This window comes from Pocillopora damicornis, chromosome 3 (genome assembly GCF_964200805.1).
Source record: "Pocillopora damicornis chromosome 3, jaPocDami1.2, whole genome shotgun sequence".
NCBI classification, from domain to species: Eukaryota; Metazoa; Cnidaria; class Anthozoa; order Scleractinia; family Pocilloporidae; genus Pocillopora; species Pocillopora damicornis.
Genome location: NC_142672.1, coordinates 28,548,708 through 28,561,141, shown reverse-complemented (window position 1 = coordinate 28,561,141; position 12,434 = coordinate 28,548,708). Strand labels below are relative to the sequence as shown.

The following is a 12,434-nucleotide window of genomic DNA, read 5'->3' as shown; positions in this document are numbered from 1 at the left end:
CTTTTTTGTGAACAAATAAGATTTAGTCTCTGATGTTTCGTCAGATTTTTGTTCCCATTTATTGTTGTATGATAACATTTTACACTTTATTGGGGGTGTTGTCACCTCTAGAGAAACAGTTCAATCTGCTGTCACATATTAATTTTTGTAAATGTATGTTGTTAATTGGGAAAGCTAAATGTTGCATCTACACAACCGAACTAAAGAGCACACAGAATTGCCACGTTGTTTTTCCATATTGCTGTGAAGTCTTAATATGTCAGAAAATATATTTGTAAACGATCCAAGCATCCTCATAAGCGTCATTACGTTTCTGAAAATTGTGGTATTCATGAAAAAAAGAAGGAAAAAAAACAATTTTTAAACAATACAAAGAGAGAGAATATTATTGTTTCAGATTTTGTATGAATGTTTGTGTATGTGGAATGTTCCATGTCTAAACATTAATTTGGCTTTTGACCCTCGAGGCCCTTTTTGCAAATCACTTCCGGTATCCCAAGCCCCTCCTCCAAAATCCTGTCAACAACCGGAATGCGTCAAACACGTGTTGAAGGTAAGGATTACGAAGTTTTGAGAGGAGAAAAAAGTTCGCAAGATGCAGTTGATTCTAAGATCCTAGTTTAAGCTGCTTTTTAATCAATTTAGAGGAAATCAAGAGAATCCAGGCATGTTTTGGGCAACTTTGGAGCTGTTGAGCAACTACTTGCCCGAGATCGGACTAACTGGTGTTTACGCAGTTGCTATATTGACCTTCATTGGATTTTGTTCCGATCGAATACGGCAAAGGAAGAACCAACAAAACGCCATTGACTCCGATTATCAAATTGGAAGGCGTCTTGGATTGTTTGAAAGCATGATTGATGACCTTCATAGCTATGGTGGAGGTTTGCAATCTGTTGTTCTTTTGCTGAAGTCCAAAGTCTCTCTTCAACAGACCATGGTTCGGCAAACATTGGAACGTTTGGCAAGGAAACACACCATTCTTCGTATGCGAGTCAGAGAAGTTGCTGTGCACGGGAGAACGAAGGTAGTGAAATGTTTTATTGAGATGGATGAACCGTATGCTATAGATTTCTACATCAAAAGTAAACAGGCTCGTAATTGGGAATCGTCTTTTGAAAAGGAACTCTCGACTCCATTCCAGACCTCTGACGGTCCTTTGTGGAGAGCACGATTGTTCAAGGAGGAATATGATGCAAAAGAGAGGTGTTTCTTGAACACCTTGCTGTTTTCAGTTCATCAGCTCATCGCAGACGATACCGCTTTGTTGAATCTTTGTGGAGATTTCTTAGATTTCTTGAACATGGAGAGTGGCAAGGTTGACAATGACATCAAAACAACAAGTGTTCCTCTATACCCACCTATTTCTGATCTTTTAAAGCATCACATTACCTTAACTCAACTGGATAAAGTTCTGCTTTCTCTTAAGCCCATCTTCGCTCGACTGTTGTATAAGATAGTTGGGAAGCCAAGGAATCAGTTCACTGCAGTGATTCCACCAACTAGCTTATGTGATCCAACCATTTTAAGGAAAACTTGTATTCTGCCAAGAAATTTACCCAAATGTTCCATTTCTGAGCTGGTAGGGAAATGTAAAGAGAACAAATGTACTGTTCATGGAATGCTTACAGCTGCAGCAAGTGTTGCCATAGCAACCATGTTACAGAATGGTGACCTGCGAATACCAATGTCTATTCCTTTGAGTTTTAGTGTGAATGTGAGACAGGAATGCCAGCCACCAATATCAAGCAAAGATCTGGGTTGTTTTACATTAGACTGTGGGCTTAAAATCCCTGTGCCAGTTCTGCAAGACATACATGAGCATTTTTGGAAATTTGCACAGAAATGTACTCAACAGGTACGGCAAGCAGTTGCAAGCGGAAAACACCATGCATGTTTGAAGGAACTTCATTTATTGGACATTGACTTTGCCAAAAAAATGTACAAAGTCTCTAAAAACAAGAAAACAGCAGGTCGTTTGAATAGGCTATGCCATGTTTCTAATCTTGGAAAACAAACCTTTGGAAAAGAAGGTGAAACGAAGGCTTATGAGTGTAATGGAGTGTATTTTGCTGGTGCAGGGCATAATTTTGGCCCTGTGTTTAGCAACAACTTAGTGACCATTGATGGTCAATTGTTTTGGAGTATTATATATTACAGTAATGTTGTCACTCAGGACGTGGCCACTGAATATGCTGAACTTGTTTTCAAGACTCTAAAAGATGTTGTATAAATACAAGCAGTTATCGCTGCCGTAAGGTGGTTAAAATTTACTGTAGGTTCACATAGATAAACCCTTTCACTTACAAGCTCTATACAGTGGGTAATTTTTTTTGCACCATCTGCCAGACATTTCCTACAATTTAAGCTCTTAGTATTAAGTGTTTAAATCCAAGAAATATCCTTTAGTTGATAATTTTTTCTGTCTTGTCATCATATTTCTGCTTGAAGTAAATGAATATTGTAAGGATAAATTCCCTTCTGGTCACTCCTGGTAATGAAAGGGTTAAGCTAATGAATGTGAAAAAAATGTAGACTTGTGAAAAACTACCATGCATAAAATCAGGTATTGGATAAGTTTCTATATGTTTTACCAAGCCCACATGGCAGCCAGACATGTCCCTCAAATCAGCTACAGTATTGTTCAGCTAAACCTGTAGTATCGGGTGACAATTTAAAATAAGTAGTGAGACATGCTTTTTTTGTAAACCAAGAAGCAATTTTATGCCTTAAAAAACACAGCTTAGAGCTATTGCACTTCTGTTTGTACATGTAACCCAAAGTTCCCATGATCTAAGGGTATTTTCAAGGAGAGAGAATTGTAAGTTGAAATGCAGAAATCAACAATTTAAAGCTAGCCCACTCTACAATTTAAAATAGTATAGAACACTATTAAATTACACAACAAGAAGTTCCAAATATTTCAGGTTCTTCCAGGGCTTGAGTTAATAAAATATGTTACTGTTCAACAAGTTAATTCTGTAGGGAATTTTTTTTTTAACAAAGAATAGATTGTATTATTTTATAATTTTTACAGACAATCTGAGTGTTTTAGTTTTTAATCTTCTAAGTTCATTTTAAGTTGCAGTGCAATACTTGAACCAACCCTTTAACTCCCATGAATGACCAAGACAGATTTTCTCCTTACCATATCAATACAATATCAAGCAGACGAGTGATGAGAATAAAGAAAAATATTAATTATGGGATTACTAATTGATCCGATACCAAATTCTCCAGCTAACATGATGAGAATCGTTTGGCAGACAGTAAGGAGAATTACCAATGAGATCTAGGGAGTTAAAGGGTTAATGATCAGTTAAGTATTCAAACTTAAATTGTGCTTCAATTAACTTGGCAAATTTTAAAGGTAACAGTATTATTTCTACCAGTCACTAATTGTCAGTGAGTGAGAGAGAGAGATAGAGAGAGAGAGATACTTTATTAACCATCATTGCAGCCATAGGCTGAATTACGGGATATTTACAAATACTGTGATAACAAAAGAGAGAATAAGAAAAATTTTCTACGTCTTATAGACATAGCTAAAAATAAAACTGTTCTTCAAACGCTCGGTTTTACATGGGGGGAGAGTGAAATCACTTTTGCGTCTCAGTGCATATTTACAACTCTTGAGTGATAAAGGATGTGATAAGCGTGCTGTTAGTAATAACTTGTAATATGTAATGAAATGGGTTGTTCATTGTGGTAGCTGGATAAATTTGTTCTGATGTCTCACTACATCTAGTGACTTTGTTGTGAGACAACAGAACAAATTTATATTATCAACTTGTAGTATGTTTAACCATTATATGTGACAAAGATTTGGAAATATATTGATAAAGAAATTAGTTGATGGAATAGAAAACTGCAGTGTGTCAATTTTAATTCTAAATCCAAAATTGTTCTTATGGTGCAATAATGTCAATTATGCTGGGTAAGAGGTTGTTTAAAAAAAGACAAAAATGAGATTGCAACACTACTGCCACTTGAGGTAAGAAGTATAATGTATTACCCTCATTCTGATTCACTGCTGAAGAAAAATAAAAAAATCAAAAATTGCATTCTCTCCTTCCTTCCCCTCCCCTCCCCCCAGTAATTCAAGTAATTAAATCTTGAATTTGCAAAGCTTGCATTCACAGGTTAACAAAAATAATAATAGGTAAAAAAATAGTATTAAAAATGGTTTGCTCAGGGAGAGTTTCCATGCTTCCCACACTTTCCAGATTTCCAACTGTGTTTACTTGCGTCACTCTGCATTGCTGACGTCATTAGTGCAACTAGAATCGCGAGATTTAGCTAGACTCAAAAGTGCTAGATAAAAAAATAAGGCTTTTAGAATGAGAAATAGAGAGAATATCAGCATCTGCACTACTCTCTTATGGCTAATAGCCTATAGATCTTTTATGAATGAACGCAGACTGTATAAATATTTATGTAAGGACAAACGATCACAAAAGAATATCTAAAGATCCTTTATCATGGTTTTAGTTTTGTAAAAACTTTTATTGTCTTCTTCTTTTACTGTCTTTAATTATTTAACATCATTGTTATTCTGTTTTATCGATGCCGCCAGAGAAAAAATCTTTGAAAAAATTTCGTAAAATTATGCTCAGCTCCTGAATGAAGTTTCACAAGAGATGCAACTTTTGGATAGCAAATCTGAAGACATTTTTGTACATCACACGGTGTTACTTCTCAAATACGTAGAAAGCTTTCATCCGAAAAAAATTGAATACCAAATAGCGCTTCATTTGTTCTGAAAAAAAATATAGATAGATATCTACATGATCCAACAAAGGCCAGGTTCCAGATAGTGAAGTATAAAACGACTACTCATTACGCTCACCGTTGTTTTCAGAACTTCATCGACGTTTTTGCCTCGGTAAAGCGTATTATAATACTCTCGATGGCGGATGCACGCGAGGTAAAGCATTTACAGCGCTTAAAAGCGTTGTACACAGCTGGGCGATTCGTTCCAAATGCTCTGGACCAGCAAGGACTATGTCACATACACCATGCCGCTTATCGTGGTTATCTGGTGTGTACAAAATGGCTCATTAAACGTGGAAGCAGCCTGACTGCCAGGTAAAATATTTCTTAGATAATCAATCCGTTTATTTTGCTTCATAAAGTACCTGTTTTCAGGTAGACAGAATATTGGTCTTGTAGGAAAGGCACTATTGATTTAAAATACTGTTCTGATTTTTATCCGTTTAATCTGTCTTCATAAGATTGTAAGCCAGCAATTTAGAAATAGTTTTTAAACTATAGAACTTCTCTGTGGTTTTGGATTCTGGTCACCCTTTTTCATTTTAGACGAATAAAAGTTTTACTAAGTGCCTAATTGCACGAAACTTTTAGTTTGGGCAACTCAGCGTTTGAGCCTCAACCTAATCTTGGCAAATGTCAACGATATCAATTCAGACTTCTTATTATTGTTACGAGGTAGATTTCTGTGTTGGTATAAATTAAAGAAATGCTAAGAAAATAGGCCTCAGATGGGAATATATACATTATTATGATGGAATTGCCGATACCTGCTTTCTTCATTTTAAAGTAGTAACTTCAAAAGGAAAATTTTTTTTTCGGTTTTGAATTAGCATGTTATTTTTTCAACTTAACAGGGCTCCTGATCATAACCACTTTTACATAAGTTTGATGAGAATGTACACATCGCTGGTAAAGCTAGATAGACCGGTTTCTATCTTCAATGCCCGCAACAGACTGTCCCTCATTCAACTTGTATTGAACGATTTTTGGATAACGTGAACCCGTTCTGCTTTCTCTACATGATAAAGGTCTGCAGAAGGCTCGGTACCAGCTCATTACGCGGCCGCCGGTGGCCATCTTGAATGTCTCAAGTGGATTCACCGAAAGGCTTCGAAAAGCATCTCTTTAACGGTTCGTAAAATTCAACTGAAATGTTAACAGTTTTCAATAAAATTATTTCCTTCTTATTTTTTAATGATCAATGATTTCGAGTAGATGAGGCAACGTACAGTTTTGAGGCTACAAATGCGCTCGACAGTGACAATGATTACATGTGCTATTTATCACAACAGGACAACAGTGGAGTTACACCACTTTATTTTGCAGGTAAGAGGAAAGCTAGCATAGTTCAAACGATTAACGCTAATACGGTCATTTTACAGTTTTCATAAGACAAGGGGGAAGGGGGCAGAGGAGAGGGAGACATATCAGAAAGGGTGGGGGGGGGGGGTTTGGAGAAAACGGATCAAAAAAGAATAGGGCTTAACATTTGATTGTTTTCATGATCATTTACCTAACTCTCCATCACTCTATTCATCTATCAATTAATTAATTTACCAATCTATCAATCTGTCAATCTTCTATCTGTCTATCTACCTATCTTTATATCTAGCCATTTGTTCCTCTATTAATTCTTTCATTAATTCATTAATTCTCATAGCGACTCATTCATTTATTCATTCACTCACTCACTCACTCGTTTATTCATTCATTTTTTCTTTCATTCAGTTATACTCTCATTTATTATCTCTCAGCCCAAGAAGGTCATTTGAACTGCTTGGCGTGGCTCGCAAAGCACTCGGGAACATTTCACCGAGAGATGTCTGTGGATGGTATGACCGCTGTCCATGCAGCAGCTCTTGAGGGTCATTTGGGCTGCCTGGTGTTTCTGCTAAGCTCTACTGGTTGTAGCGCGCTGGCTCGGGACAGGACTGCGAACACACCTTTGCATTATGGTATCATTCTGATACTCTATAATAAAATTATAGATAAGTCACCAATTCTATGATAACAGTTTATGTAAGAGTTCCTTTCTCCTACACAGTAATAAAAGTTACATACGCGGACGACTTCACTTGACAATTTTTTTTCTAATGTGCCTGTTATGTCGGTGTCTACGTTTCCGATAGCATTTTTCCAGGGATGTTTATCACCAAGCACGACCTTGTGTGTTAAACCCAGTCCTCTGGCCTAGCGTCTATACATTTCAAACAAGGACTTTTTCTAAGAAATGGCCAAAAGGACCTCTGCCTTTTTAAATGTTTTTACCGACGAAGCATCTTCTATTTTCTTTCTCTATTCAGCGGCAGCCTGTGGCCGCCGTTCCTGCGTCGAGTGGCTCCTGGGTAACATTAGCAGTGTAGGTAATGAGAGAAATAAACTTGGCTCCAGTCCCTTACATGTAGCTGCACAAAATGGTCATCTAGAGGTAGTAAAACTCCTTGTTCGAGCGTGAGTATTTTTTCGTTGTTCATCATTTTTTATTTTATCATTTTCGTTGTAAAATGGGCAGTCTTAATTCGACTTCCCTGTTACATGGTCGCCTCATTAATAGGACTTCATGGTCGGCAAATATTTTCCCATCCAACCTGACCGAAGTCAGATGTTTCGTTCGATAATCTATCTCTATGTCGATCGATAGTTAGCCGTTTAGTGATTGATAGCCGGTTGGTAGTAGGTCCACAGTCAGCCGATTGTCGGCCTGTGGTCGGCCAATGGTCGACCAACACTCAACCGATAATGGAACGATAATATCCTTATAATCGGCTGATTCCTCGCCATCTCGACCGAGTGTCATAAAATTGTGAGTCCATTGGCAACCGACTGCTGACTGACCATCAACCCGCATATCGTTCGACTATCAGTAGATATATTAACGATGATAGCCATTGATAATGCCTATAATCAGCCTCCAATATCCACATGAACATTTGTATAAGCATACCGCTTTCAATGTCTTTGTGTTACACAGAGGTGTGGCAATCAAACTTCGGGACAGACTGGGTAGAACCCCATTCGACGTGGCTATCGAAAGTGGAAATGGAGCATGTGCAAACTTATTATATAAGGTATTAAAGAAAGAAAGACTAAAAAATCCATGGGTGACGTCGGCTAATCTATATTCTGAAACTAGCGTGAGCGACAAATTATCACAATTATATCTAAGCGATTCAAAATAACCTGTTCTAGTCATTCATTAAGTAAAACAGAGAGAAATAGCAATCAGCGTGATAGTAGCGGAGGAGTGAAAAAGGGAGAGCAGGTTAGATCAGGTCAGGTAAAGAACGCGACCCGACCCAAACCTCCCTCGGTTTTTCATTCCTCCGCTTCTAATGCGTTGTTTACTATCCCGTACCCAGACCTTCCACGGCTAAGCAGTTGTAAGCGGTTCTGCTATTTCATTTCAGTTACACGGTAGGATCTGGGTTCGAGATTAGGAACAGGCTAAATTCAAAGGGACTTTTGTACCGTTTCCTCCAATCTTCCTGCCCGAGACATGTTGGAAACATAGTCAGGGTGGCTTTTTTCGCCACTGTTCTCAATACGGACGCACAAAGCCATTCTCGTTTAGAGAAAACTTTTATCTCATCACTTCTGCGACTGTCTGGAATCTTGTAATAAGATAGTGAAACTAACGATAGATGATATGACAAGCGCACTTCGGGTTACTTTTTTCCGTTCCAAAAAAAATCCAGCAAAATATTCCATTTAATAAAATGAGGTAAGAGCAAACCCTCGCTTGAATCTCAGTGATGTTAGCTTGTGAACATATTCTCATTGTTAGAGCTTCGGCACAAACGCTTCCACGGGAAATTTTGAGGCCTTAAACAAAGCAAGCCGGCAAATGGTCTCTAAGAGGCTTAGCACTGATTAAAATTATTTTCACTGTCAGAACCCCAGCAAACCTCTCCCCGACTCGTCTCGACCTTTCCGTGGGAAAAGAAACAGGCGTCCTGCAGCACTAATAATAAGGGCATATTCGCAAGCTAATCTTATGTTTGACTTGATTCATAATTTTGATTGCTCTTCTTTCTAGGCCGAGACCTTCAGCATTCAAGGTATGAATGGCTTAATTTCTGGACACCACAGCCTCAAACGAGTTCGCTTTGAGAGAAAAGCGATCGAACGTGACCGTCGTTCCGAACAAGCTTCGACTCATCAACAATCACGGCAACTTTCTCCCGATCACAAATTATTAGGAAGAGGAAATACAATACAAAACCAACATTTCTTATACAAGAATAGCGTCGATGCCATTTCAATGAATCATCATAGCAATCTAAGAATGGAAAGTGACGGGAGCAAATCCCCCAAAGGGGTTGCTCCTACGGATCAGAGATACGCCGGTCGGCTATCTCGGGGACTCGACCCTTCTTCCGAAGACTTGCATCTTAAAAGTCACGCAACAAGAAGCAGCTTAATACCTTGGTCACGTGTATACCAAATGACGCAATCAACGGAGTTATTACCTAATCATCATCAATCAAAGGTTTATTCTTCTTATTCCCTCTCGGACGCAAGTGGCCGGGATGATTCGTCTCCTGAGCGACAATTTACCAGTTCGCAACATTACGTGGTAAGTTTAAGGGGTGACTAACTGTTTTTGCCCTTCCTCGATGTTATGACACTCATAGGCGGCTGGCTGCTTAAAGATTTCAAAAGTTGCATTTGTAGGATCCGGATGGCAATGAAAGTCGTTGAAAAGTTGGCAATTCATGACAAGTTTACTTCAGGTTAAAGGCAATGAGACACGCAGTAGTGTTTTGGTTTCAATGACTATACCCCTCCCAAACGACTATGAGCCATAAAGATGAGTTATTATATATTAATATTCCTTTGTCGGGCATTGTTGGGCATGTTTGCGGGCTTAAATGGAGAACTTGGCAGGCTAAAATGTATTTCATCTTTCAAATGTATTTATCTATTCAGTATTTTATATCTCACCTAACGCCCAAACATATCTTTACAATAAAAAAAATTATAGTATTTTGTATGACTTTCCGATTACCACATGAAAATGCCCTAAAATATTGCCCCTTGTATGAAATCATTTCTTTAATTTTGTTTGATTGGTTCTTTGTAGGTATACGAGCTACCTTTCCTTACTTTACGCGGAATCCGCGCCAATATACCTAAAAGGCATTTTCAAAAGTTTTGGAAAAAATAGCGGGAGCCTTTAAAAAATGCCCCGAACCATTGGTACCGAAATAGGGCCAAACTAACTTAAACAAAATTACTTTTTGTGTTAATTAATTGAATCTCATCGCAGGTGACAAACTATGAAGATGTTTCCTCGGAGAAACGAAACACATCTTTCTTCTCCAGAATCGTTTCATGGAGAAAAAACAAGGTATTTATTTTTTCATTTTGATTGATCGCTGAGTTCGATGACTTTTGCGTCTTTCCTAACTACGTAGATGTAAGGAAAGGCTGCAGACTGTCATGTGCTGCTTAGAATGATTAGGGAGATTGAAGTGTCTGGCAATTGGTTTTGGATGCGTCTTTGTCATTCCTTTCTACGTCGCGAAGGTGTTCTCAGAATCGGTTACCTGGTCGTCTTCCCGTTTCACCAGCAAATATCGGGACCCAAACCATCAATTAAGATTACTTATCTCTTCATGAGCACCTACGCCAAAGTCATCTATTGCATAACTTGCACTGACTGCAGAAAGACATTGCAATGCATTTGCTCAGGTACTGACATTGATTCTTAAATTCTGTAGGACCTCTTTTCAGGAGACTTTGATCGTTTTGACGACATCGTTGAAACTGGTAGAGAGGGAGAAAATTTCATTAAACGACTCTACAAATTCTCAAAAAGGAAAGTGACAAGGTCATCAAGCTTTGCGCTCGAGAGTTTGCCAGATAATGTTCTAAGAAAAAGAAGAAACAGTTTTGTGGTGTCAGGAAATGACGAGTTTTTGTCTGGTATTGTCAGCGACTCAGTTGGAGATCCATGTAAACAAGAGAAAAAAGGTGAAAAACTTGTTCAGCAGACACATAAGGAAGAAACTTCTGCCAGTGATGTGTATCGTGCCAGAGGCAACTCCTCGAAAAACGAGAAAACGTCAAGAGGTGCTAAAAAGACTCGCAAACGCCATAAGGAAACCATTCCGCGGGAAAACTCCCTGATATGGTGAAAGCGGAATTTATCGCGTAAGCGGCTCAACGCAGGATGATGGAATTTAACTGAGAGAACCAATCCAGTCTCGTCAGTTCCAAAATTGGTCATTTTTTACAAGGGCTGTATCAGAGAAATAGGTGTTTCTCTGTCGTTCCTGTAACAAAAGAATGTAAAATGACAAATGGCCAACTGCATTACATAAGCAATAGTTTTGTGAGATCAAAAATTCAAATGTAATGGGAAAATATTAATAAAGCCATGAAATAATTTCTTTTTGCAAGGTCTTGAATTAGCTGAGGTTCGTAATTACCAAGAGATTATAAACTGTTTGTAATCTCTTGCGAGAGAAATCTCTTGTAATTACTTATTTGAGGAAAAAATCGAAAGTATTGCGAAAGTACCACAAATGTTTACTTAAAGACTAACAATTACAGTATACTTGGTTTGGTATCGTATTCAAGATTCGCAGTAAAGAATTGGTCAAATTCTCTTGCAAACGCTGCTCAAATGATATACATCCGGGTAACTTTTCTTTCTCGCCTATTCATGTGTTGTCGAAAAGGAAAAATACGTTCATACACTCCCTATGATTCTCTAAGGAAAATTCAAACGAAGTAAGATCAATGTGACCAAATTTTTTGTGACCAAAAATATAATGGCCCTAGAACAATCTACATTGGTAAGGCATATATCTATGCCTAGCACGGGGGGATTAGTCGTCACCGACAGAGTGAGAAGAGGGGGGGGGGGGAGAGACTTTAAAAAACTGATTGCCAATGAACTGCCATTATAACTGTAGTATAACTGCTTAAGTGATTATTAAGATGTGCGCGTCCTGATTGGCCAGGAATGCGTCATAATTCGTGGCATTCATCTCCTTAAGTTCACCTCGTTAAATTCTGTTAAATTCTAGTGGAGACTGGCTGCTTATTTCGATCCGAGTAATCAAAGCAATTGGAACAAAATGGTTTCAAAAGAAACACAAATTTACAACAGAATTGAAAGCAATATCCAAATATCCTGACCAAAACAAGCTTGCTGAACAAAAGATGAATTATATTGTAAAAATATTCTGCAGTTTGAATGCAATAAGCTCCACGTGAAAACGCATCTGTCATTTGCTTTCTCCCTCAAGTGCCTATAGGAACCGTGTAATCCGGAATTCCGTAAGAAAAAACATTTCTCCAAAGCTTTCTCAGCCGATGTGCTTTCTTACGTGGAGTTTATTGCATTCAAACTGCGGAATCTCCCGCACTGCAGAAGCCACAACGTGCTTTCTGCTCAGAACTTCCAGAAGCTTTGGCAAATGGAATGGAGCAGACACTGTGCAAGCAATTTTTCCAAAACCGAACAAACGCTGAAATGACGAACTCATGCCATTTGTCGCGCTGGACCGGTTCGTATGAACGAAGAGCGATGCCGTAACACCGGCTGGCGTCAGCCGGGCTGAAAGCTCTGATCTTTTCTGAGAATGAGGACAGCTGGGAAGTTTTGAAAAGAACTAGTTTTTTCGAAAATAGATTAAGAAGGCAACAAA

General features: G+C 38.4%; 2 protein-coding genes across 2 annotated transcripts; both read left to right on the top strand.

Moving 5' to 3' along the window:
• Positions 1-510: 510 nt before the first annotated feature.
• Positions 511-3,868, top strand: LOC113666463 (uncharacterized). The gene has a single exon (XM_027182254.2). It carries the CDS (start codon positions 668-670, stop codon positions 2,231-2,233), a length of 1,566 nt encoding a protein of 521 aa, XP_027038055.2. The 5' UTR covers positions 511-667; the 3' UTR covers positions 2,234-3,868.
• Positions 3,869-3,900: 32 nt separating this feature from the next.
• On the top strand, positions 3,901-11,166 carry LOC113666461 (uncharacterized). Its single transcript, XM_027182252.2, has 10 exons — positions 3,901-3,994; positions 4,862-5,088; positions 5,802-5,904; positions 6,066-6,099; positions 6,528-6,728; positions 7,077-7,224; positions 7,745-7,841; positions 8,810-9,349; positions 10,043-10,123; positions 10,497-11,166. Exons 2-10 carry the CDS (start codon positions 4,910-4,912, stop codon positions 10,911-10,913), a joined length of 1,800 nt encoding a protein of 599 aa, XP_027038053.2. The 5' UTR covers positions 3,901-3,994; positions 4,862-4,909; the 3' UTR covers positions 10,914-11,166.
• Positions 11,167-12,434: the final 1,268 nt, after the last annotated feature.